The sequence below is a fragment of the Planococcus citri genome, chromosome 2 (assembly GCF_950023065.1).
Source record: "Planococcus citri chromosome 2, ihPlaCitr1.1, whole genome shotgun sequence".
Lineage (NCBI taxonomy): Eukaryota > Metazoa > Arthropoda > Insecta > Hemiptera > Pseudococcidae > Planococcus > Planococcus citri.
The window spans coordinates 7,420,110-7,445,094 of NC_088678.1; the positions used below are offsets into that span (position 1 = coordinate 7,420,110).

The following is a 24,985-nucleotide window of genomic DNA, read 5'->3' on the forward strand; positions in this document are numbered from 1 at the left end:
AAGAATCATCTTAGCCATAGAGCATTCCGTTAAACTGATTGAAAATAATTTTTAACCCGATTTTGTAGCTTTTTATGAGAATTTAGCCCAAAAACATGAAATTTGTCAAATTTGCTCCCATTTTGACCCAGTCTGGCGGGGCTTTGGCGGCACTTATGGGTCGGCAGACCGATATATTCGGATTCAGCGCGAAAAATGCTATAATTAGGCACCAATTTTAGCCATCAGTTTTCTCAGCTGAAAGTTCAGAAAAATTTTGAACTTTCGAGCTTTCACTGAGCTTTAAAGCAGCAGCTGCGGATCGGCAGACCAAGTGCTTTCAAAATAGGTGTATGCATACTAACTTTTGAGACCATCCCCAGCTTTCAGTTATTTCGGCCCAATCGCAGTGGTGTAGCTCTTGGACTATATGGAACTTTTCCTGTGGTAACGGAGGAGTGACCTTTGGAAAACTTTCAACTGCTCAAATCATGGTGAACTGGTATACTTATTCACTCCTATTGAACTTATCCAACCTTGATGGAGTGGCCTTTAAAAAACTTTCAACAGCTCAAATTCTGGTGAACAGGTATGTTCACCCCTATACAGCTTTTCCAATGTCGATGGATAGAACTTTTGAAAACTTTCAATTGCACCAATTACAGTGAACAAGTATGTTCACTCCTGTGGAACTTTTCCAGAGGTAACGCAGTAACCTTTGAAAAACTTTCAACTGTTCAAATTAAGGTGAACTCGTATGTTCACTCCTATTGAGCTTATCCAACGTTGACGGAATGACTTTTGAAAAACTGGCAACTGCTTAAATTACGGTCCTTTTACCCAATTAAGGGAGGTGCTGGGGGCCGTGGATGGGGTCCAATCAAAAATCAGGCGTCATATTCATGTTCAGTGTTACCAAAGCATACTGAAATATCAAAGGAACACATGAACCGATTTTGAATACATCAGTCATGCGCGATAAAGCACTTTGTTCAAAAGTTCGCAGCTCCGGGCACCACAAGGTACTAAGTAGGTATGTGTATTCTTATATGTAGATTGTATTTGTAGGTACATATAACCTTATAAATAAGGAAACCTGAAATTGCGGAAATGAGTGTATCGTGATCCCGGACCCTCAAAACATGGAGAAAAGTCACTCCCCGGCCCAACTCTCACTATTGCAACAAATAAGGTACAGTAGGTACTCCACTTTTCTAAAGAAAAGTCGGTACAAAAATTTGAGCAAAATCGAATTTTTTTGGTTGAGTTGACATGGAATGGTCCATTATAATTATTAGGTCTGTATTAAGAAATGAAAATAGTCGGGGGGCCCGCATAAGGACCACTTGGACCCCCCTGCCGCTGCTCCGGGACAAGTTTTTTCTCAAAGGGGGAGTCCTAAGGAACATTTATATCCCTTATCCTCAAAAAAAAGTGACCCTACTTACAAAATGGCGGCCATTTTGATTGAAAGGTCAGCCGAAATCGCAGATTTTGCGTTCCAGCATAGAACTAGCATAAAATTTTTTAAACCGTACAATAGTAGATCGAAAGAGCAGGCAAAAATTCATCACCTGTCAAAATTTCAAGTGCTGAAGTGCCTTTTTTGATTTTTGATGAATTTTCAAAAATCAAATTTTGGCCAAAATGTGAGAAAAAATCAAAATTTTACCAAAATTAACCTAGAAAGCTGTAATTTGGGATATACAATACATACCCTATTTTCGACCTGCCAAATGGATTGGAAACTGTTTCAAACCGTTTTGAGCAGTTCTGAAGCCTCCAGCAGATTTTTTAAACTCGAAATTCCCACAAAATTTCATCAGATGGAGTTGGAAAGGCGAAATTAATTCTGCAAACTAATTTCAATACGCTATGAAGTTGACTGCAGGTGAATTTCAAGTCGTCTTGGAACCTCCAGCGATTTTTTAAACATTACTGAAGCCTCCAGCAGATTTTTTAAACTCGAAATTCGCACAAAATTTCATCAAATGTAGTTGGAAAGCCGAAATTAATTTCTGAAAACTAATTTTAAGTCGTTTTGGAGCCTTTAGCGATTTTTTGAAAATTACTGGTCGAGCCTTCAGTAGATTTTTGAAACTTGAAATTTTCCCAAAATTTCATCAAATGGGGTTTAGCAAGCCGAAATTTACTCTGCAAACTAATTTCAATACAATAATTTATGAAGTCGACTGCATGGTGGTTCCAAGTGGTTTTGAAGCTTCCAGCTATACTTCTTGGAAATTTCCAATCTCCTAAAAAGGCCGTGAAACCTTTCAAAAAGTCATTGGAGGCTCCAAAATCACTTAAACCCACCTGAAGTCGTCTTCAGAGGGTGTTAAAATTGGAGTGCATAGTTCATTTCAGCTTTCCATCTCCATTTTGATAAAATTTCGGGAAAATTTCAAGTTTTAAAAATTTACTGGATGCTCCAGTAATGTTCAAAAAATTGCTGGAGGCTCCAAAATAACTTGAAATTTACCTGCAGAGCGTATTGAAATTAGTTTGCAGAATTAACTTCGGCTTTCCAACTCCATTTGATAACATTTTGTGAGAATTTCGAGTTTCAAAAATATGCTGGAAGCTCCAGAACTGCTCAAAATGGTTTGGAACAGTTTCTATTCGATTTGGCACGTCGAAAATAGGGTATATCCAAAATTTCAGCTTTCTAGGTCAATTTGGTAAAATTTTGATATTTTGGCCAAAATTTGATTTTTGAAAATTCACCAAAAATCGAAAAAGGCACTTTAGCGCTTGAAATTTTGACAGTTGATGAATTTTTACCTTCTCTTTCGATCTACCTTTGTACGGTTTAAAATTGTTTATGCTAGTCCTATGTTGGAACGTAAATTCTGCGCTTTCGGTAAGGCACTATAGTAGTGCCCTAATTTCAGCTGACCTGTCAATCAAAATGGCCGCCATTTTGTAAGTAGGGCCACTCTTTTTTTTTGAGGACAAGGGCTAAAATGTTCCTTAGGACTCCCCCTTTAAGAAAAAATTTCTCCCGGAGGATCGGCAGGGGGTGCAAGTGATCCTCATGCGGGCCTCCGACTAAAAAGAAAATTATCAAACTCGATTTCGTTAAAAATTGATACCTATTTTCGTTAATCTTAATCAATGTGTAGGTATTGGTTATTATTCACAAAATAATGACGGCATGTGTTATCATTTTTAGGTACATACATATATCTATGATAAAAAGTGCCATAAGAAATTGGGATATTTACGTAAAATGATAGATATTTTAGTCTCGCATAATCGTATACACTCGTACATTCATTCATTTACGCTAGTGTTTCGTGGCAAGAAGATCAAATTCTGCTGTTGTGAGTTTTGTAGCTCCTATTTGTACTGTGTCTTGAAATAATCTGGTAAGTTTCTCAATAACTATGTACGTGTTTAGTTGATCTCAGCCAATAGTAATTTAACAATCCATTAGAAGTTTTTATGCCTTCAATTTTTTATAAGCAAAAGTACTTATTTACACCTACTCTCTAAATTTGAAAGAGTGAAATTTCACTGCTTAGCAGTCACGACATTTTGTATGGTTGAGGTGTTCAGAGCATTATATACTCGTATCTACTCTTTGTAAACATTTTGGTTCCATTCAAATCGAAATCGACCATCTTCAGTAGTTGTGTTGTCATTTTTTTTCATGACTTATGCCATCCTTAGAGAGACCCTCATTGACTGAATTTTTTTCGTCGCAATTAATGTAGAATCCAGCAAGTCAAAGGGCGACTTACTTTTACTTACGTCATATTTTCACCATGCTTACGAATTAAATTTTTAATTATCTGTTCTTCACCTTAAAATTCCCTAATTTTCTTAAAGAGTTTAATATAGTAAGCAAAAAATGAAACTTTGAAAATTGAAAAAAGTGCCTGTTCATGTGGAATACCTACCCAATGTTCAGGTTTTCGATTCTAATGTGTGTATCATTCATTTTTCAGGATACCTAACCAGAAAATTTGAAAGAAAAACGAAAACCAGTCAAGGAAAATAACCACACCGAGCTGAAAGACATGCATTCCAAATCGTATCTTCATTTCACCATTTTTATGGGGTTCCTGAGCATCGCAGTTCACGGATTCCTTGAGGATAGTTCCGACACACCTTCCACGAGTGAACCAATTATGTCCATTGCTCTTCCTAAAAACATATCTGATTCCCTATCAAAACCTTTCTTCGAGTGGATTGAACAGATAAGGGTAGCACAAGTTCAATTGGAAATCGAGACGAGAGATTTGGAAAAACGAGACATTGAATTGAGTCTGAAAGAAAAAGAGGTTGAAAAACAAAAAAATGGAATAAAAAGCCAAGAGGAGCTACTCAAGCAAAAGGAAGAATACATCAATAAAACAGGAGCGGAACTCAGAAATAAAGAAGAAAATATTGAATCGAGAGAAACTCAGGTTCAGACAAAAGAACAAAGCGTTGATCAGAAAGAAAAAGAAATTAAAATCAAATTGATATCCATCAAAGAACAAGAAGAACAAATTAAACAGAAGGAAGAAAATCTAAATGCGACACAAATGGAAATAAGAAACCAGCAGCAACGTTTGAAAACTCTGGAAGAGGAGTACAAACGAAAAGAAACTGCTATAGAATTCCAAAAGTTTGAAATAGCTAAACAAGTACAACTAGTTGAACAAAAAGAAGAAAGTGTCAATGAAACTAAATTGTTGATGAAAGTTTCAGAAGCTATCTTACAGCAAAGGGAAGAAACCTTGAAAAATAGAGAAATTGAAATTTTGGCAGAAAAAGATCGTATTAAAAAATGGAGTGAAATTGTGAATCAACAATTTGAAATGATCAAACAACAAGCAGAAACTCTCAATAAAATCAACTCCCAAATAAAACTTGGAGAGGCAGAAGTGAGACAAAAGGAAGATATAATCAATAAAAAAGAAATCGAAGTGAAAAACAATGAAGAACTTTTAAGAAAACAAAAACAACAATTGAATCAAAATGTACAGAATAAATTAGAAAAATTAGAAACTGACATAAGGACGCAGATGCAGAAAGTCCAATAGAACGAAGAAGTACTTAGTCACAAACATAGAACAAAAATTGAAGCAAAATTCAAATGTCACGAATGAAACAAAAATTCTGTACTGAAAATTTATCTAGAAAAAAATGTGTTTTAAGATTTGTTTCATACCTATTTAGTTATATTATCTATGTAAACTAAATCTTGTTAGCATTCTAAGAAAAAGTAAAAAATATTTTAAAAACTTGTTTATAAGATTATTAGATGTGTTCTTTTTACACGAATTTTGGCGCTAAGAGCAAGCTTTCAGCTTTCAAAAATCATGAAAAAGCATCAGCTTTCGACTGGTTTTCCAAGTCTGTTTAAAATTGAAGTCTACAGGTCGAAAAATCAAAATCAAAATTTCGCCAAGTTGACATAAGAAAGCTGAAATTTGAGAAAATTTTTGAACATTGAAATTGCTGCAAAATTTCACGCAAAGAAGCTGCAAAGCTAAAATTTACTTTATATCACCGAGTCAACTGGAAAAGACTTTGGATCATTTTGGAGCCTACGATAATTTAATAATATCAGTTCCCTGAAAATGATCATAAAATCTGTCGAAATGAACTTTAACAACACTACGAATGGGGTCAATGTATATTGGTAACACACTTGACACTTGACTGATTATACGTACACATTCTTCTTCCAAACTCAATTTTTTCCAGTTCAACTGTATACCTAGCTATTTCTCAAATTTTCAATTATGAAATCGCTGGAGAAATATATCCACCTATAACCACCTACCTACCTACCTACCTACCTACGTTTCCAAACTGGCCAAAGCTGATATTATGAAAATGGAGCATAATCTATCAAGCACTCAAGCAGTCACTATAACCAACACCAATTGCGTTCATACAGGCTATTGCTAAAATTAATTTGTGCAGTTTTTATGGCACTTTATGAAAATCTGAAATTTCACCAAATATTACTGATAGCTCCGAAACGGGTTGATACCACCTTCAGTCTATTTAGCATACCTAAATTGACTTTGCCAGCGATTTCAAGAACTGCTCAAAATGGTTCAGCGTCGTTTCAAATTGATTCGTTGGCTCAAAAATTGGGTAAGTGTACCTACCAACTTTCAGCATTTCTTGGTCAATTTGATGAAATTTTCTTCTCCATTTTTCAAGTGTCCGGATTTTCCCAATTTTAAAATGGCTACTTTTAGACAGAAAAGTTGAAATTTTCAAAAAGAAATTTCGCGCGCCAATTTGGTTTGATTTTCGAAAATAAGATGTTCAAAAGATGCGAAATTCTTCGAAGGTACCTACTCTTATGTTTAGTTACCTACGTATTTTTACATATCTAATTAAAAAGAAAATTCTCGTAAATTAACTCGATTTCTTTAAAAATTAATACCTATTTTCGTGTACATCGAATATTAATCATCTTAATCGCACTCAACTATTCACAAAATATGACGGCATAGGTCATCTATGTATCAGTTTTCGCAGAAATAGGTAGGTATGATAAGAAAAGTACAATAAGAAATTGAGATAAATATGAAATGCCAATTTAGTCTGGTACCTATATAATCTTATACATTCGATTATTTACGTTATGTTGAGTTTTGTGGCCACTTGGCCAGAAGATCAAATTCTCCTGCTGGAAGTTTTGTACCTCCTATTTACGTATGTACTTCATCTCGAAATAATCAGGTAATTTTTTCAATTGTTCATTGTAATTACTTACACACTTAACTTTTCTTTTAACAATCCATTCGAAGTTATATGCCTTCACTCTTTTCTAAACGAAAGTACCTGTAGGAAACCATACGTTATGCGTTACTTGTAATGTAAATAAATCTTCATCAGCAAATATTCAAGATACTCAAGTGAATTTTTCAATGTTTGGTAAATTTTTCAATCAAAATTCGATAAAAATGGAAAAAATCAAAATGTCATAAAATCGACTTGGTAAACTTGAATTTGGTATCCGGTCGATACCTCGGTGTGTTATTTGTAATGACCATTTATACTTATCGTGAAGAATACGAATAAGTAATCAAAAATTATTGCTGGTCAAAGAATACATATGATAGGAAGGTAGGTACTCTCAATACTCGCCATAAAATCGGCCGAAATGAGGATAAATTCGCTCAACAGATCAATAGTAAGCCACGACTCAAAGTTTCGCTGCTCAAATTGATTTCGACGTATTCTGGGAGAAATTAAAAAATTCTAGATAAACCAGAAATCGCGCTGGCAGTCTAAAACTACCTGAAATGGTAGAATTCGGTTCGGGAGGGTTTATTTTAGTTCCAATACTAATTTTTATCCTTTTCACCAAATATATTAAGTATAGTTTTTTTATATTTTATTTTTTTGAAAAAATGACATCATCGAAAGTATTCAACAATAATCACTTCATCGAATAATAGTCCAGTGCAGCTGATACTCGTATATAATTAGGAGCTTAGGAAGTTCAGAGCTTCAGACCATGCCCTTAAAAAATAGCTAATCAAAAAACATGCGTCAATCAAAATCTCCCCTTTGATCAAATTTTCGCCACAATTATATGGATTGTGGATTCAACTAGGTACTTAGTTGAAATCAAATTTTTACGTTTTTCCCATGATTGTACATATATGGTGGGTACCAAGTCCAAAATTGTACAACTCGGTGTTGGTACAGCCAATTTTGTACCGTGTCCGGACCAAGCGTGAATATTACTTTTTCATCTGGCTTGGTTCGTACCATGCCCGGAGGGTCCGGACAAAGTGTTCGACTTGGTACAATTTGTGTTGTGCAAAGTTCGAAATGTAGTTTTATAATGAATGAATTCGAATTACATTAGTTGTAATAATATTACTATTCGTCCATTCAAACAAATTTTAAAAATTTCCCCTCGAACAGAAAATTTTTAATATTTAAAATTTTTTCCATTCTAAAATATTCTGATAAAAAAAATTTACCCAAGATTCCCGTCTGGAAATCGAACTTGAATGCGGATGAATTCGTTATAATTATGGGTCGAAAATAAGATACAATTGTATCTTATTTTCTTTCTAGACCTTCTGAAGAAATTAAAAATTGCATTTGGGACTTACAAGGGAACTACCCGAGGTCTGACAAGCCGATCGAAAAAAATTTTTCACAGGCGGATAGAGTATCAAAAAAATATTATGAGCCAACATTTTAGCTGCTGAAGTTTATGGGGGGAAAAGTTACGGGGAATTGAATATCAAAAGTACAGAAAAATATGCTCAAAAAAATTTAAAAATTGAAATCATTCGGCACCCTGTTCGCTTCTGCCGCTATTTTTTTTAGCCATCGATCTACATCGATATATTCAAATTCAAATTCAAATTTTTTTATTGTAGGTGACAGCTTTCGCTGTATTACAATGTCGGGGCAGTTATACAAGTCGCCGCGATCTGCGTGTAAGACCTTGGGGATGAATTTTTCCCCATCCCCTAATTTGGGCGAAACTTTCAAAAGAAAATCTGGGGCATGTGATATATCGAATTGTATGTTTTTGGTGACACTAAACACGAATATGACGTCAGATTTTTGATTGGACCCCATTCTCGGCCCCCAGCACCTCCCCAAAGGGGGTAAAAGTTCAAAAAAGTGTTTTATTCGTGCGACACATGAAATAGTAGGTATGTTTTTTGTGACGCTGAATACGAACATGACGTCAGATTTTTGATTGGACAAGTCGCTGCGATCCGTGTGTAACATCTTGGGGATGAATTTTTCACTTATTAAAAAGAATAGAAAAAATGAAAAATCAAAATAACTCGCCACCGTATTTGTTTTGCAGCTAATTTTCTTTCACCATGAACCATCGTCGATATAATATGATGTCCAATGGGGGACAATAATTCGCCTGAATTCGCTTGTGACACCCGAGGGATGACATTTTTACTTGTGCAAGAGGTACAGAAATCAAAATGACACGACACCCTGTTCAGTTCAGTGCCTGCTATTTTTTTTACCATGATCTACCATCGATATGATGTTAATGCGTAAGTGAATCGTTTAAACCACGTAACACACTATGTTGGAAGATGAATTTACACTCATACAGCAGTTTTATTGCAAAAATTACCCTAAAATTGTGGCTCATAATATATTTTTTGATGCTCTATTCGTCTGTGAAAAATTTTTTTCGATCTGCTTGCCGGACCTTGGGTAGCTCCCTTGTTAGAATAGTTGTAATTGGTAAAAGTTGAATAGGAGGGGGAGGGGTTGACACGATTTATATCGATTCGTGCAAATTTCAAAAATTTCCTACGAACAGAAATTTTTGATTTTTAAAATTTTTTTCCTTTCAAGATATACTTTGTGAAAAAAAACAGTTGACGTAGCCACAAGTTGATTTCAAAGCTCTCAAATTAATTTCCACGCTTTTCACATTGAGAATTTTTCAGATTCTGTAGAAATAGAAAATCATGCTGAAGGCTCAAGAATGGCCCAAAAAATGGTAATACTTTACTAACCGATTCGCGTAATTGGGGGGATACGTTGGTGAAGACTCAGAAATTCCAAACAAATTTCACTTCCAGCTGCCTACAGATAATTTGTAGGTAATAATTTGAATTTTTTCCCCCAAAATACACAGTCTGGTCAAAAACCTCCATCGAGGCGTCTTACCACAAATCCACTCAAATATGGACAAACTCTCTAATTCGAATTCATTCATTGTAAAACTATATTTCGAACTTTGCACAACATACTTAAATTTGTACCAAGTCGAACACTTTGTCCGGACCCTCCGGGTATGGTACGAACCAAGCCCGATGAAAAAGTAATATTCACGCTTGGTCCGGGCACTTCGGAGATGGTACAAAATTGGCTGTACCAACCCTGAATTGTACAATTTCGGACTTGGTACACAACATACATATATATGTAAGTACGTAAATATAAATAAGTTACCTAGTAACTTTTAAGAAAACGAAACTTTGAAAAATTGAACAAAAATACAAGTACATACACGGAAAAAAAAAATTAATAAAAATTACTATTTCAGTATAGTAACCGGATCCCATTCAAAAATAATAGTGATTTTTATTCAGCCAAAAAATACATTTTATCTAGAATTAGGTAAAAATTTATTACTCTCAAAGTAAAATTTACTAATCTCATAGTAAAATTTACTATTCTCATAGTAAAAATCACAATATTTTTGAATGGGATCCGGTTACTGTATGAAATAGTAAAAATTATCTATACTTTTTTTTTTCGTGTACCTACCCAATATTAGGTTTTTCAAAAATTGAATTTCCAATGTTATGGTTTGTAATTAATTCTGATGAGCGTTCTTTTCATTTTTCAGGATAACCAGAAAATTCAAAAGAAAAACAAAAACTAGTCAAGGAAAACAATCGCTGTGCCGAGCTGAAAGACATGCATTCCAAATCATATCTTCATTTCTTCATTTTGATTGGGTTTCTTAGCATCTCAATTCATGGATTCCATATTGTGAATAATTCTGACACACATTCCATAAGCGGATCGATTCGGTCTATTGCTCTACCTAAAAGCATGTCTACATCCCTAATAGAATCTTTCATCGAACTGAATAAACAGATAACGTTTGTACAAGTTCATTTGGAAACCAAGACGAGAGATTTGGAAACCAAGACGAGAGATTTGGAAAAACGAAACATTGAATTGAGTCTGAAAGAAAAAGAGGCTGAAAAACGAGTGGATGAAATAAAAAGCGTAGAGCAACTACTCAAGCAAAAGGAAGTATACATCAATAAAACAGCTGAAACTCTCAATAAAACTGACTCTCAAGTAAAACTTAGAGAGGCAGAAGTAAAACAAAAGGAAGACACAATCAACAAAAAAGAAACTGAAGTCAAAAACAATGAAGAATTGTTAAAAACACGAGAAAAACAGTTGAATGAAAAAGAAAACGAATTGGAGAATGGAGAGGTGTGGAATCAAATAGTGCGATTGAAACAGAAGGAAGAAAATATTGAGAAAACTGAAACTGAAATCAAAAAGAGAGAAACAATTTTGAAAAGAAAAGAAGAAATATTCAGGCGAATAGATAATAAAACCTGTTCAGTTTCTTGGGTTCGTGCATCTAGTGGTAATAAACCTGCAAATGCACTTGTAGGAGGACACGTGGGAACAATGACATTGTACGTTGGGCGTGCAAACCATAACGGTTCCCTGATTCCTGGATATGTAGAACTCGGGAGTGTCATTCGGATTTCAGATTATGGCATTTCATATTCATACGAGGGTGACAAATATGAAGTTGCTACGTTTGATGAAAAAAATATCTGTCGAATCGTTTGGGTCAAGGCTTCCCATGGCAGTGTCCCTACAAACGCAATTGTAGGAGGATATGACAGTCATGGAGAAAACTTATATATCGGAAGAGCAACGTACATGGATAGATTGTATCCTGGAAAAGTACAATCCAGTAGACATTGCTTGCTCACTCCGTATAGTGAATTAAGTCACGCCGAGTATGAAGTTGCGGTAGTCGAATTATTTGGCTAAGCCATTCATAAGTTCAACAATTTTCCAAAAAAAAATCCTACCTAAGAGTTTGACTAGAAAAAAAAATGGGTTTAAGATTTTGTTTCATGTTTAGTTATTATTACAAAAAACTATCTCGTCATCGGTCGAAAAAATATAATAAAAAATGGTTGAAAAAACTTGTTTTGAAGATTTTTGTGTTCATTTACTGCCACACTCAACATAAAGACATTCGAACCATCATTCCTTATCTATAGTATAAAGCTACAAGCAAAAAAAGTTCAGCAGGCTCTCATTCAGCCCCAATTATACCTAGGAAGCTATTTTTTTTTTAATAGAAAGCTCTCGACGCGTACTTGATGCGAAAAATATAGCGAAGCCCAAATTTTGATTTTTAGGGCCCCAAATTTAATGAAAAGGAGGCTAAATTCAATATAAAAAAATTTTGGAAATATGTTTTCTTCTAAATTGCATTATGAACCGAATTCCAAAATTTGAACCGATTTGGTTCCATACAGGGGAAGATATGGCCCAAAAACCAATTTTTGGGCCCCCTCCTCTAAATTTATGAAAACTGAACCGATTTTGCTCATTGTTTTTTTCAAAACCTTCCTTACAATGCGTAGATATGTTATAAAACATTTTGAATTCAAAATTTTTTAGTTCAAGCATGAAAAATCAAAAATTAAAATTGAATTATTTTGAACAATTTTAACTTTGAGCTTTCATTTCTTAGCCGAATATTTCCCATTTGCTAGGCATTTTATTTGTCACCAAATACTTAGTAGACAAAAAATCCAACTTACCTATACTTCGCAGCCGAGTATATACCTATCTCTTTTTAATTATTCATTTTGCTTAGTAATAATTGTATGGAAAAGTACTTGGGGTTGGGGGCAATCTTGAAAAGGCGAGTTCTGAGAGAAAAGAGAAAGCGAAGGGGGGAACGAGTATGGGGTTTAGGCTGCGAAGCGCCCAGGGGGCGAAGCCCTCCAGTAATTTATAAACTCAAACGAGCTCTAAATACCTTCAAGGTTTCGATAAACCGAAAAATTGTTTTTTTTCTAATATTTATTTCCTAGCAATTAGTGTCTTAGATAAATTTCATGAAATCAGTCGCGTTTAATTATTTTTCGTACACAGGTATAGTTAATCACCTACCTCTCTGATAAACTAAAAGCTCCCTATTATACCTACTGATGAAAGAATAGTTACTTTGCACTGAACAAAAATTAATTTTAAACTACCTATATGGACATTATGAATGTTTGGAAACATGTGCGTAGTTATCTAATATCAACCTACGTACCTTTAAATGTACGTAATGAGGTACATACTATATTATGCTAATTTTAAAAAAAATTATTTTCCAATCCTATACAATTCGTTCATTTTGCGTTTGTGTTTTGTGACAAGAAGATCAAATTCTGCTGATGGAAGTTTGGTACCTTGCCTATTTACTGCGTCTTGAAATAAGTATAGGTAAGCTTTTTAATTTCACACATACTCGCTTTCCCTTCAAGATAACACTATTCATTAGTAGCTGGGAGCCATGGGATGGTACCTATGGTAATAATATTGAAAATTGTTCCTAAAAATTGAAACGATCCATTCGAAGTTTTATGTCGTCAATCGTCATTCTTTTCTAAACGAATAGGTATAAGCCTACTTAGGTACTCTCTAAATTTGAAACAGTCAAATTTCACTGCTTAGCAGTCACGACATTTTACCTTTTTAGAAGCAGTAGTTTTTTACTGCAAGACTACTGCTTCAAAAAAGGCAAAATGTCGTGACTGCTAAGCTGTGAAATTTGACTGTCTCAAATTTAGAGAGTACCTACCTACTGCGTACCTTTTTGTAAGAAAATGAAACTTTGAAAAACTGAACAAAGTACTTAGATATTCACTTGAATACTTACTCATCAATGTCAAGTTTTTAAAAATATAAGTAATAATTCGCAATTTTTTAATGAGTGTGTACCATTGATTTTCCAGGAAAACCAGAAAATTGAAAACAAAAACCAGTCGAAGAAATCAATCGGCAAGCTGAAAGACATGCATTCCAAATCATATCTACATTTCGCCATTTTCATGGTGTTTCTGAGCATCTCAGTTCATGGATCCCATGAGGACACTTCTAAAACGCATCCCATAGGCCTAAGTGAATTTAGGCGTACTCCTTATCCTAAAAACACATCTGATTCCCTATCAGAATCTTTTGTCGAGTTATTTAAACAAATATCTGTTGTACAAGTTCAATTGGCAATCAAAATGAGCCAGATGGAAACACGAGACACTGAATTGAGTCTGAAAGTAAAAGAGGCTGAAAAACAAAGGAATGGAATAAAAAGCCTAGAGGAACTACTCAAGCAAAAGGAAGAATACATCAACAAAACATGCAGCCGAACTCAGAAATAAAGATGAAAATATTGAATCGAGAGAAGCTCAGGTTCAGAAAAAATAACAAAGCGTACATCAGGCAGAAAACAAAATGAAAATCATATCGAAATTCATCAAAGAACAAGAAGAACGGGCATATACAAAATTCGGCACATTCTCACTTCTTGCATACAAACTCGGCACAATGCTAGAAATTGTTCCCTAATGACACATAGGTACAAATTCGGCACATACAAACTCGGCACACAAGGAAAAAAAGAACGAAAGTAACACATACAAACTCGGCATCACAGGAAAGAACGAACCTCCCATTTAAAACTTTTATTTAAAAACTTGAATGTAAAAAATTTGTCGCACCTAACCTACGCATAAATACGCAAGTAGGTACCTAGTTTAGGTACGTACTCTAATACGGATACTAGGGAATAGGGATGGATGTAAGTTTAGTTTAATTCTATGTGCCTAACAAGGGAGGTGCCCCAGGTGACATTCACTGATTTCAGCAGAGTACCTATTTGATTATTTTCCAGCGTGTCTAGTTAGTATGTCCTCTTTTCGATTTCGTTCATTTTTTCCAATGTGCCGAATTTGTATGTGTTATTTTTTTCGATTTCGTTCGCTCATTCTAATGTGCCGAATTTGTATGTGTCATTACTGACCCCCTGGTGTGCTTACTTATCTTGTGCCGAAATTGTATATGTCCGTTTTAAAATTCCTCCAGTAATTTCTAATCGCTGAAAGGGACATTAAAGAACTTCAGAACTTATGGGTGACTTCAGACGATGCTTATTGGAAACCTTCTTGCCCGTTTTAGTTTTTTTCCATTTTCGAAAAACTCCGGCTGCGGCGCGGCGCGGTGGGACCCTTAATTTTCAAAAATTTGAAGAAATACAAATTCATTGTAAGATTTAAAAATTTAAAGTTCTATCATCTCTGAAAAGTGCCTTTTGAATGCAATAAACTCTCATGATGATCTTAGACCGCCCCTCCTTTTCCGTCAAAAAAAGTCGAAAAAATGTCCGGTTTGCGTCATTCGTCATCGTTTGATGACCTCTATACATGATCTGAGTTTGAAAAAAATCGAAGATGATTAAAAAAGTACAACAAGAAATTGAGATAAGTATGAAATGCCAATTTAGTCTGGTACTTATATAATCTTATATGTATGTACATTCGATTGTTTACGTTAGGTTGAGTTTTGTGGCCAGAAGATCAAATTCTGTTACTGGAAGTTTTGTGCCTCCTATTTACGTACTTCATCTCGAAATAATCAGGTAATTTTTTAAATTGTTCATTGTGTTTACACGCGTGACTTTTCTTCTCAAAGTTTCGCTGCTCAAATTGATTTCGACGCATTCTGGAGAAATTTAAAAATTCTAGATAATCCGAAAACCGCGCTGCCGGTCTAAAACTACCTGCAATGGTGAAATTCGGTTCGGGAGGGTTTATTTTAGTTCCGATACTAATTTTTATCTGTTTCACCCAATACCTACCTACATTAAGTAATTTTTCAATATCGAATAATATTCTAGTGCAGCTGATATAATTAGGAGCTTAGGAAGGTTCGGAGCTTCAGACTATGCCATATCAAAAAATTTCGGTTCTGTTCAAATCGAAGACAATAATTTTATAGGTAGTACTTACCTAGTGCCACATTTTCAGTACCAATTTTAACTACTTAGCTAGGTAGTTAGTTTGAATAAAATTTTTACGTTTTCCCCGTGATTGTATATGTATGTAAATAAGTTACCTAGTAAGTAACTTTTAAGCAAACGAAACTGAAAAATTGAACAAAAATACAAGTAGGTACCTACCCAATGTTATGTTTTTCAAAAATCGAATTTCCAGCGTTATAAATAGTTTATATAAATTCTAACGAGCGTTCTTTTCATTTTTCAGGATAACCAGAAAATTCAAAACAAAAACAAAAACCAGTCAAGGAAAACAATCGATCGTCGAGCTGAAAGACATGCATTCCAAATCATATCTTCATTTCATCATTTTTTTGGGGTTTCTGAGCATCTCAGTTCATGGATTCCATGTGAATAATTCTGACACGCATTCCATAAGTGGATCAATTCGTTCTCCTGATCTTCCTGAAAACACATCTGATTCACTATCAGAATCTTTCATCGAGCTGATTAAACAGTTAACGGGTATACAAGTTTATTTGGAAACCAAGACTAGAGATATGGAAAAACGAGACATTGAATTGAGTCGGAAAGAAAAAGAGGCTGAAAAACGAGAGAACGGAATAAAAAGCCTAGAACAGCTGCTCAAGCAAAAGGAAGAATACATTAATAAAACAGCTGAAACTCTTAATAAAACTGACTCCCAAATAAAACTTAGAGAGGTAAAGGTAAAACAGAAGGAAAACATAATCAACAAACAAAAAACTGACGAAAACTTGTTAAAAAAACGAGAGGCAGAAGTAAATCAAAAAGAAGACACAATCAACAAAAAAGAAACTGAAGTCAAAAACAATGAACAATTGTTAAGAACACGAGAAAAACAGTTGAATGAAAAAGAAAACGAATTGGAAAAATCGAATGCAGATGTGAGGAAGCAAATAGAGCAATGGAAACAGAAGGAAGAAAATATTGAGAAAACTGAAGCTGAAATTAAAAAGAGAGAAGAAATTTTGAAAAGACAAGAAGAAATATTGAGACAAAAAGAAAATAAAACCTGTTCAGTTTATTGGGTTCGTGCATTTAAGGGTAATAAACCTGCAAATGCACTTGTAGGAGGACAAAGAGGGTCAGACACATTGTATGTTGGGCGAGCAAACCATAACGGTTCCCTGATTCCTGGATATGTACTCAATTCTTACATATATATTGTAGATTATGGCCGCGAACATTCATACCACAGTGGCAGTTATGAAGTTGCTACATTTGATGAAAAAAATATCTGTCGAATCTTTTGGGTCAAGACATCCAATGGTAGTGTCCCTGCAAAAGCAATTGTAGGAGGATATGACAGTCATGGAGAAAACTTATATATCGGAAGAGCAATTGACTCGCGTTATTTGGTTATAGGAAAAGTACAACCCAGTAGGCATTGCTTGATCACTAAGTATTCTAGCAGTTCTAGCAGGGAACAATGTCACGCCAAGTATGAAGTTGCGGTAATACAAGAAACTGACGAAAACTTGTTAAAAAAACAAGAGGCAGAAGTAAATCAAAAAGAAGACACAATCAACAAAACAGAAACTGAAGTCAAAAACAATGAACAATTGTTAAGAACACGAGAAAAACAGTTGAATGAAAAAGAAAACGAATTGGAAAAATCGAATGCAAGTGTGAGGAAGCAAATACAGCAATTGAAACAGAAGGAAGAAACTATTGAGAAAACTGAAACTGAAATCAAAAAGAGAGAAGAAATTTTGAAAACACAAGAAGAAATATTGAGGCAAAAAGAAAATAAAACATGTTCAGTTTCTTGGGTTCGTGCATCCGATGGTAATGAACCTGCAAATGCACTTGTAGGAGGACAATACGGAAGAACAACATTGTATGTTGGACGAGCAAACCACAACGGTTTCCTGATTCCTGGAAGTATATTACAGATTATGGCCATGTACATTCATACGACAATGACAATTATGAAGTTGCTACATTTGATGAAAAAAATATGTGTCGAGTCTTTTGGATCAATGCATCCAATGGTAGTGTCCCTACAAACGCAATTGTAGGAGGATATGACAGTCATGGAGAAAACTTATACATCGGAAGAGCGATTCACTCTGGTAATTTGATTCCAGGAAAAGTACAAGCTAGTCTTCATTGCTTGTACATTGGATATGCTGACCTTGAATTTTGTTACACCGAGTATGAAGTTGCAGTAATCGGATTATGATGGCTAAGCCATACATACGTTCAACAATTTTCCAACAAAAAATCCTACCTAAGAGTTGAACTAGGAAAATAAATGTATTTTAGGATTTGTTTCATGTTTAGTTATTACAAAAAACTATCATGTCAACGTTCAAAAAAATAAAACAAAAAATGGCTGAAAAACTTGTTTTGAAGATTTTTGTGTCCGTTTACTCCCACACTTAACATAAAGACATCGATTTTAGTACCATCATTCCTTATAATTCATAAACGCAAACGAGCTCTGAATACTTTCAAGGTTTCAATAAACCAAAAAATTGATTTTTTTTAAATATTTATTTCCTAGCGATTAGTATCTTAGATAAATTTCATGAATTCAGTTGCGTTTACCTAATTATTTTTCGTAAACAGGTGTAGTTAATCACCTACCACTCAGTCTCTTGGGTTAGTGCGTCTAATGGTAATATACCTGCAAATGCACTTAAAGGAGGACAAGACCGGGGAGATACATTGTATGTTGGGCGAACAAACCATAACAGTTCCCCGATTCCTGGAAAAATACATCCCAGATATATGAGCTTATTTATTGCAGATCATGGCCATGAATATAAATATGCCAATTATGAAGTTGCTACATTTGCAGATGAAAAAAATTTCTGTTCAGTCTCTTGGGTCAAGGCATCCAATGGCAGTGTCCCTACAAACGCAATTGTAGGAGGACATGACAGTCATGGAGAAAACTTATATATCGGAAGAGCAATTCACTCCGGTTATTTGACTCCAGGAAAAGTACAACCCAGTCTTCGTGGCTTGCTCATTCCATATGGTTACCTTGAACATTTTTACACTGAGTATGAAGTTGCGGTAGCTATAGGTTAACGGATGATGATGGCTAAGTCATAAGTTCATTAATTTTTACCAAAAAATAAATAAAAAATCCTGCACAAGAGTTTGAATAGGAAAAAAATGTGTTTTAGGATTTGTTTCATGTTTAGTTAGGTATTACAAAAAACTATCTTGTTAACGTTTTAATAAAAAAAAAACTGGTTGAAAAAACTTGTTTTGAAGATTTTTGTGTTCATTTACTTCCACACTCAACAAAAAACATCGATTTTAGAACCATCATTCCTCATAATTTAAAAACGCAAACGGGAAAACCGTCATTGATCCAGTCAAAATAATATCCAGTGAGGTATTGATCCCTAGTGAGTTTTAAAAAAAATAATTTTTCAAAATTTTTTCACTCCCCTAAAAATTTTTTTGGGAAGTGGAAAAGTTATCGAATTTCTTACCAAATCAAGACTACAAATACATCAAAAGTTAGCAAATGACACGTAGAATACAGTGAATGTGTTGAAAATGTAAAAAAAGAACAAAAACAATAACTCCAACTTTTGCATTATTACCTAAACACAGGGTAAATGCAAAAGTCGATTTTCAAATTTTCAAATTTCAATTTTCTCCGCGATTTGGGGACGAAATTGTACCAAAATTTTACCATTGATAGAGAACCCCCTGAAGCACATATAAGTGGTACAAATTTCAGCGTCATCCGTGCAATAGTCTTCTCACAGCACCCTCTCAAAGTGTCACTAATCAAATAGTGCTTTGCAATTACCCCACTCCAATTTAGTGTACCAACTTTCAGCATTTCTTGGTCACTTTAGTGACATTTTGTTCTCCATTTTTCAAGTGTCCGGATTTTTCCAATTTTAAAAAATGGATACTTTTGGACAGAAAAGTTAGAATTTCCGAAAAGAAATTTCACTCGCAAATTTGGTTTGATTTTCGAAAATAAGATGTTCAAAAGATGCGAAATTCTTCGAAGGTACCTACTCTTATGTTTAATTACCTACTTATGTATTTTTACATATCTATAATTAAAAAGAAAATTCTCGTAACTAACTCAATTTCTTTAAAAATTGATTACCTATTTTCGGGTACTTCGGATATTAACCATCTTAATTAATACGCACCCATAAAATTCACAAAATATGACGGCATATAGGTTATCTATCTGTTTTCGCAGAAATAGGTATGATAAAAAAAAAGTACAATAAGAAATTGAGATAAGTATGAAATGCCACTCTAGTCTGGTACCTATAATCTTATACATTCGATTATTATTACGTTAGGTAGAATTTTGTGGCCAGAAGATCAAATTCTCCTGCTGGAAGTTTTGTACCTCCTATTTACGTACTTCATCTCGAAATAATCAGGTAATTTTTTTAAATTATTCATTGTACCTACACACTTAACTTTTAACAATCCATTCGAAATTTTATGCCTTCGCTCTTTTCTAAAAGAAAGTACCTACCTACCCGTAGGAAACCATACGTTATGTGCTACTTGAAAATAAATCTTCATCAGCCAATATTTAAGATACTCGAGTGAATTTTTCAATGTTTGGTAAATTTTTTAAAATTCAATTGAACCAAAAATGGAGAAAATCAAAATGTCATCAAATCGACTTGATAAACTTGAATTTGGTATCCAGTCGATACCTCGGTGCGTTTTAATGACCATACTCAGATCGTGAAAAATACGAATAATCAAAAATTATTGCTGGTCAAAGAATACGTATGATAGTAAGGTACTCTAAATACTCGCCATAAAATCGGCCGAAATGAGAATAAATTCGCTCAACAGATCAATAGCGAGCCACGACTCAAAGTTTCGCTGCTCAAATTGATTTCGACGCATTCTGGAAAAATTGAAAAATTCCAGATGAACCGGAAATCGCGCAGGCGGTCTAAAACTACCTGCAATGCTGAAATTCAGTTTGGGAAGGTTTCTTTTAGTTCTAATACTAATTTTTATATTTTTCACAGAGTATAGGCCTATTAAGTAATTTTACTATGTTTTATTTTTTTAAATAAACGACAAGTGTAGGTACAACAATAATCACTTCATCGAATTATAGTCTAGTGCAGCTGATATAATTAGGAGCTAAGGAAGGTTCAGAGCTATCTCACCTTTGATCAAATTTTCGTCACATTTAAGTATGTAGATTCAGCTATGGTATTTAGTTGAAATCAAATTTTTACGTTTTTCCCATGATTGATTGTATGTATGTAAGGTATATGATCGTAAAGAAGTTACCTTCTAATGAGCGTTCTTTTCATTTTTCAGGATAACCAGCAAATTAAAAAGAAAAACATAAACCAGTCAAGGAAAACAATCGCCGAGCTGAAAGACATGCATTCCAAATCGTATCTTCATTTCATCATTTTTATTGGGTTTCTTGGCATCTCAGTTGATGGATTCCATGTGAATAATTCTGACACGCATTCCATAAGTGGATCAATTCGTTCTACTGATCTTCCTGAAAACACATCTGATTCACTATCAGAATCTTTCATCGACCTGATTAAACAGTTAACGGTCATACAAGTTCATTTGGAAACCAAGACTAGAGATATGGAAAAACGAAACATTGAATTGAGTCTGAAAGAAAAAGAGGCAAAAAAACGAGAGGCAGTAGTAAATCAAAAGGAAGACACAATCAACGAAAAAGAAACTGAAGTCAAAAACAACGAACAATTGTTGAAAACACGAGAAAAACAGTTGAATGAAAAAGAGAACAAATTGGAAAAATCGAATGCAGATGTGAGGAAGCAAATAGAGCAATTGAAACAGAAGGAAGAAAATATTGAGAAAACTGAAACTGAAATCAAAAAGAGAGAAGAAACTTTGAAAAAACAAGAAGAAATATTGAAGCAAAAAGAAAACAAAACCTGTTCAGTTTCTTGGGTTCGTGCATCTAATGGTAAACCTGCAAATGCACTTGTAGGAGGACAAGACGGAAGAGTAACATTATATGTTGGGCGAGCTAACCATAACGGTTCCCTGATTCCTGGTAATGTATATGAGGATTGTATGTATATTGCAGATTATGGGCATGAATATAAATACTGCAATTACAGTTATGAAGTTGCTACATTTGATGAAAAAAATATCTGTCGAGTCTGTTGGGTCAAGGCATCCAATGGTAGTGTCCCTACAAACGCAATTGTAGGAGGATATGACAGTCATGGAGAAGACTTGTATATCGGAAGAGCGGTTCAGAACAGTCCCTTGAATCAATTGATTCCAGGAAAAGTACAACGCAGTCGTCATTGCTTGCTCATTTCATATAATACCCTTGAACATTGTCACACCGAGTATGCAGTTGCGGTAATCGAATTACATGGCTAATGCCATACATAAGTTCAACAATTTTCCAAAAAAAAATCCTACCTAAGAGTTAACCTAGAAAATCATGTTTATGGTTATTACGAAAAACTATCTTGTCAAGGTTCAAAAAAATAAAATAAGAAATGGTTTAAAAAACTAGTTTTGATGATTCTTGTGTTCATTTACTCCCACACTTAACATAAAGACATCGATTCTTATAAAATAAGTACTTATAGTATACACCAACTTTCAGAATTTCTTGGTCAATTTGGTGACATTTTGTTCTCCATTTTTCAAGTGTCTGGATTTTTCCAATTTTAAAATGGATGCTTTTGTACAGAAAAGTTAAAAATATTCAAAAAGAAATTTCGCTCGCAAATTTTGGTTGATTTTCTCAATTTCCCTAAAAATTAATAGGTACCTATTTTCGTGTGCATCAAATATTAATCAACTTAATCGCACTCACCTATCAACAAAATATGACGGCATAGGTTATCTATCTGTTTTCGCAGAAATAAGTACGATAAAAAAATTTAGTCTGCTACCTATTTATAATCTTACATGTGCATTCGATTATTTACGTTAGGTTGAGCTTTGTGGCCAGATGATCAAATTCTCCTGCTGGAAGTTTTGTGCCTCCTATTTGCGTACTTCATCTCGAAATAATCAGGTAATTTTTTAAATTGCTCATTGTACTTACACACATAACTTTTCTTCTCAAAGTTTCGCTGCTCAAATTGATTTCGACGCATTCTGGAGAAATTAAAAAATTCTAGATAATCCGGAAACCGCGCTGCCGGTCTAAAACTACCTGCAATGGTGGGATTCGGTTCGTGAGAGTTTATTTTACTTCCGATACTAATTTTTATATTTTTCACCAAATATATTAAGTAGGTAATTTTAAGTGTTTAACAATAATCAGGCACTTCATCGAATATAAGTGTAGTGCTGCTGACATAATTAGGAGCTTAAGAAGGGCCAGAGCTTCAGACTATGCCCTTTCTAAAACTTTCGGCTCTGTTCAAATCGAAGACACTAATTTATAGTACATACCTAGTGCCACATTCTCAGTACCAATTTTAAATATACTTACAATTAAACCAATCAAAAAACATACGTCAATCAAAATCTCACCTTTGATCAAATTTTCGTCACAATTACGTATGTGGATTGAGCTAGGTACTTAGTTTGAATCAAATTTTTACGTTTTCCTCATGATTGTTCGCATATGTACGTAAGGTAAATAAGTTAGGTACCTAACAAGTAACTTTTAAGCAAACGAAACTGAAAAATTGAACAAAAATACAAGTACCTACCCAATGTTATGTTTTTCAAAAATCGAATTACCAGTGTTATAGTTTGTAAATTCTAATGAGCGTTCTATTCATTTTTCAGGATAACCAGAAAATTTAAAAGAAAAACAAAAACCAGTCAAGGAAAACAATCGTCGAGCTGAAAGACATGCATTCCAAATCGTATCTACATTTCACCATTTTTTTGGTGTTTCTGAGCATCTCAGTTCATGGATTCCATGTGAATAATTCTGACACGCATTCCATAAGTGGATCAATTCGTTCTACTGATCTTCCTGAAAACACATCTGATTCACTATCAGAATCTTTCATCGAGCTAATTAAACAGTTAACGGGTATACAAGTTTATTTGGAAACCAAGACGAGCGATATGGAAAAACGAGACATTGAATTGAGGCTGAGAGAAAAAGAGGCTAAAAAACGAGAGGATGGAATAAAAAGCCTAGAACAACTATTCAAGCAAAAGGAAGAATACATCAATAAAACAGCTGAAACTATTAATAAAACTGACTCCCAAGTAACATTTAGAGAGGCAATGGTAAAACAAAAGGAAGACGCAATCAACAAAAAAGAAACTGAAGTCAAATATCACGAAGACTTGTTGAAAAAACGGAAGGCAGAAGTACATCAAAAGGGAGACACAATCAACAAAAAAGAAACTGAAGTCAAAAACAATGAACAATTGTTAAAAACACGAGAGGCAGAAGTAAATAAAAAGGAAGTTGCAATCAACAAAAAAGAAACTGAAGTTAAAAACAATGAACAATTGTTAAAAACACGAGAGGCAGAAGTAAATCAAAAAGAAGACACAATCAACAAAAAAGAAACTGAAGTCAAAAACAACGAAGAATTGTTAAAAACACGAGAAAAACAGTTGAATGAAAAAGAAAACGAATTGGAAAAATCGAATGCAGATGTGAGGAAGCGAATAGAGCAATTGAAACAGAAGGAAGAAAATATTGAGAAAACTGAAACTGAAATCAAAACGAGAGAAAAAATTTTGAAAAGACAAGAAAAATTGAGGCAAAAAGAAAATAAAACCTGTTCAATTGGTTGGGTTCGTGCATCTAATGATAATAAACTTGTAAATGTACTTGTAGGAGGACAAGATAGCGCAGGCACATTGTATGTTGGGCGAGCAAACCATAACGGTTCCCTGATTCCTGGATATCTTTCTGTCGATGGTACCATATTTTTTACAGTTGATGGCCATCCATATATTTCATACTACGATGAACATAATTATGAAGTTGCTACATTTGATGAAAAAAATATCTGTCGAGTCTTATGGGTCAAGGCATCCAATGGTAGTGTCCCTACAAACGCAATTGTAGGAGGATATGACAGTCATGGAGAAAACTTATATATCGGAAGAGCAATTCACAAGGGTCATGTGATTCCAGGAAAAGTACAACCCAGTCTTCATTGCTTGCTCATTTATTATTCTTACGTTGAATATCGTTACACCGAGTATGAAGTTGCGGTAATCGGATTATGATGGCTAAGCCATACATATGTTCAACAATTTTCCAAAAAAAAATCCTACCTAAGAGTTTAACTAGAAAAAAAAAAATGTGTATTAGGATTTGTTTCATGTTTATATAGTTATTACGAAAAACTATATTTTCAAGGTTCAAAAAAATAAAATAAAAAATGGTTGAAAAAACTAGTTTTGAAGATTTTTGTGTTCATTTTCTCCCACACTTAATATAAAGACATCGATTTTAGAACCATCATTCCTTATAAAATAAGTACCTATAGTATGCACCAACTTTCAGAATTTCTTGGCCAATTT

General features: G+C 34.2%; 5 protein-coding genes across 6 annotated transcripts; all 5 read left to right on the forward strand.

The window, feature by feature from the left end:
• The first annotated feature begins 3,200 nt into the window (after positions 1–3,200).
• LOC135834390 (golgin subfamily A member 6-like protein 25) lies at positions 3,201–5,216 on the forward strand. The gene is made up of 2 exons (XM_065348252.1): positions 3,201–3,350; positions 3,933–5,216. Exon 2 carries the CDS (start codon positions 4,005–4,007, stop codon positions 5,013–5,015), a length of 1,011 nt encoding a protein of 336 aa, XP_065204324.1. The 5' UTR covers positions 3,201–3,350; positions 3,933–4,004; the 3' UTR covers positions 5,016–5,216.
• A 1,326-nt stretch (positions 5,217–6,542) lies between these two features.
• Positions 6,543–11,639, forward strand: LOC135834391 (uncharacterized). Of its 2 annotated transcripts, XM_065348254.1 has the most exons (3): positions 6,546–6,678; positions 8,786–8,990; positions 10,304–11,639. In XM_065348254.1, the coding sequence occupies exon 3, from the start codon at positions 10,375–10,377 to the stop codon at positions 11,485–11,487; it is 1,113 nt and encodes a 370-aa protein (XP_065204326.1). In that variant the 5' UTR covers positions 6,546–6,678; positions 8,786–8,990; positions 10,304–10,374; the 3' UTR covers positions 11,488–11,639. The 2 variants fall into 2 exon arrangements, with proteins under 2 accessions (XP_065204325.1, XP_065204326.1); XM_065348253.1 differs by lacking the exon at positions 8,786–8,990 and having other exon boundaries at positions 6,543–6,678.
• A 3,372-nt stretch (positions 11,640–15,011) lies between these two features.
• LOC135834393 (putative leucine-rich repeat-containing protein DDB_G0290503) lies at positions 15,012–17,692 on the forward strand. The gene is made up of 2 exons (XM_065348255.1): positions 15,012–15,139; positions 15,765–17,692. The coding sequence occupies exons 1-2, from the start codon at positions 15,027–15,029 to the stop codon at positions 17,557–17,559; spliced, it is 1,908 nt and encodes a 635-aa protein (XP_065204327.1). The 5' UTR covers positions 15,012–15,026; the 3' UTR covers positions 17,560–17,692.
• Positions 17,693–19,801: 2,109 nt separating this feature from the next.
• LOC135834394 (uncharacterized) lies at positions 19,802–22,036 on the forward strand. Its single transcript, XM_065348256.1, has 2 exons — positions 19,802–19,920; positions 20,834–22,036. Exon 2 carries the CDS (start codon positions 20,900–20,902, stop codon positions 21,896–21,898), a length of 999 nt encoding a protein of 332 aa, XP_065204328.1. The 5' UTR covers positions 19,802–19,920; positions 20,834–20,899; the 3' UTR covers positions 21,899–22,036.
• Positions 22,037–22,430: 394 nt separating this feature from the next.
• Positions 22,431–24,856, forward strand: LOC135834397 (putative leucine-rich repeat-containing protein DDB_G0290503). Its single transcript, XM_065348258.1, has 2 exons — positions 22,431–22,547; positions 23,273–24,856. The coding sequence occupies exon 2, from the start codon at positions 23,339–23,341 to the stop codon at positions 24,686–24,688; it is 1,350 nt and encodes a 449-aa protein (XP_065204330.1). The 5' UTR covers positions 22,431–22,547; positions 23,273–23,338; the 3' UTR covers positions 24,689–24,856.
• The last annotated feature ends 129 nt before the right edge of the window (positions 24,857–24,985 follow it).

Excerpts from the sequence above, each read along its gene's own strand:
- LOC135834390 (XM_065348252.1), top strand. The coding sequence starts at position 4,005 with ATGCATTCCAAATCGTATCTTCATTTCACCATTTTTATGGGGTTCCTG.
- LOC135834391 (XM_065348253.1), top strand. The coding sequence starts at position 10,375 with ATGCATTCCAAATCATATCTTCATTTCTTCATTTTGATTGGGTTTCTT.
- LOC135834393 (XM_065348255.1), top strand. The coding sequence starts at position 15,027 with ATGTATGTACATTCGATTGTTTACGTTAGGTTGAGTTTTGTGGCCAGA. Across the intron at positions 15,140-15,764 it reads CTTCATCTCGAAATAATCAG|GATAACCAGAAAATTCAAAA; the intron begins GTAATTTTTTAA and ends TTCATTTTTCAG.
- LOC135834394 (XM_065348256.1), top strand. The coding sequence starts at position 20,900 with ATGCATTCCAAATCGTATCTTCATTTCATCATTTTTATTGGGTTTCTT.
- LOC135834397 (XM_065348258.1), top strand. The coding sequence starts at position 23,339 with ATGCATTCCAAATCGTATCTACATTTCACCATTTTTTTGGTGTTTCTG.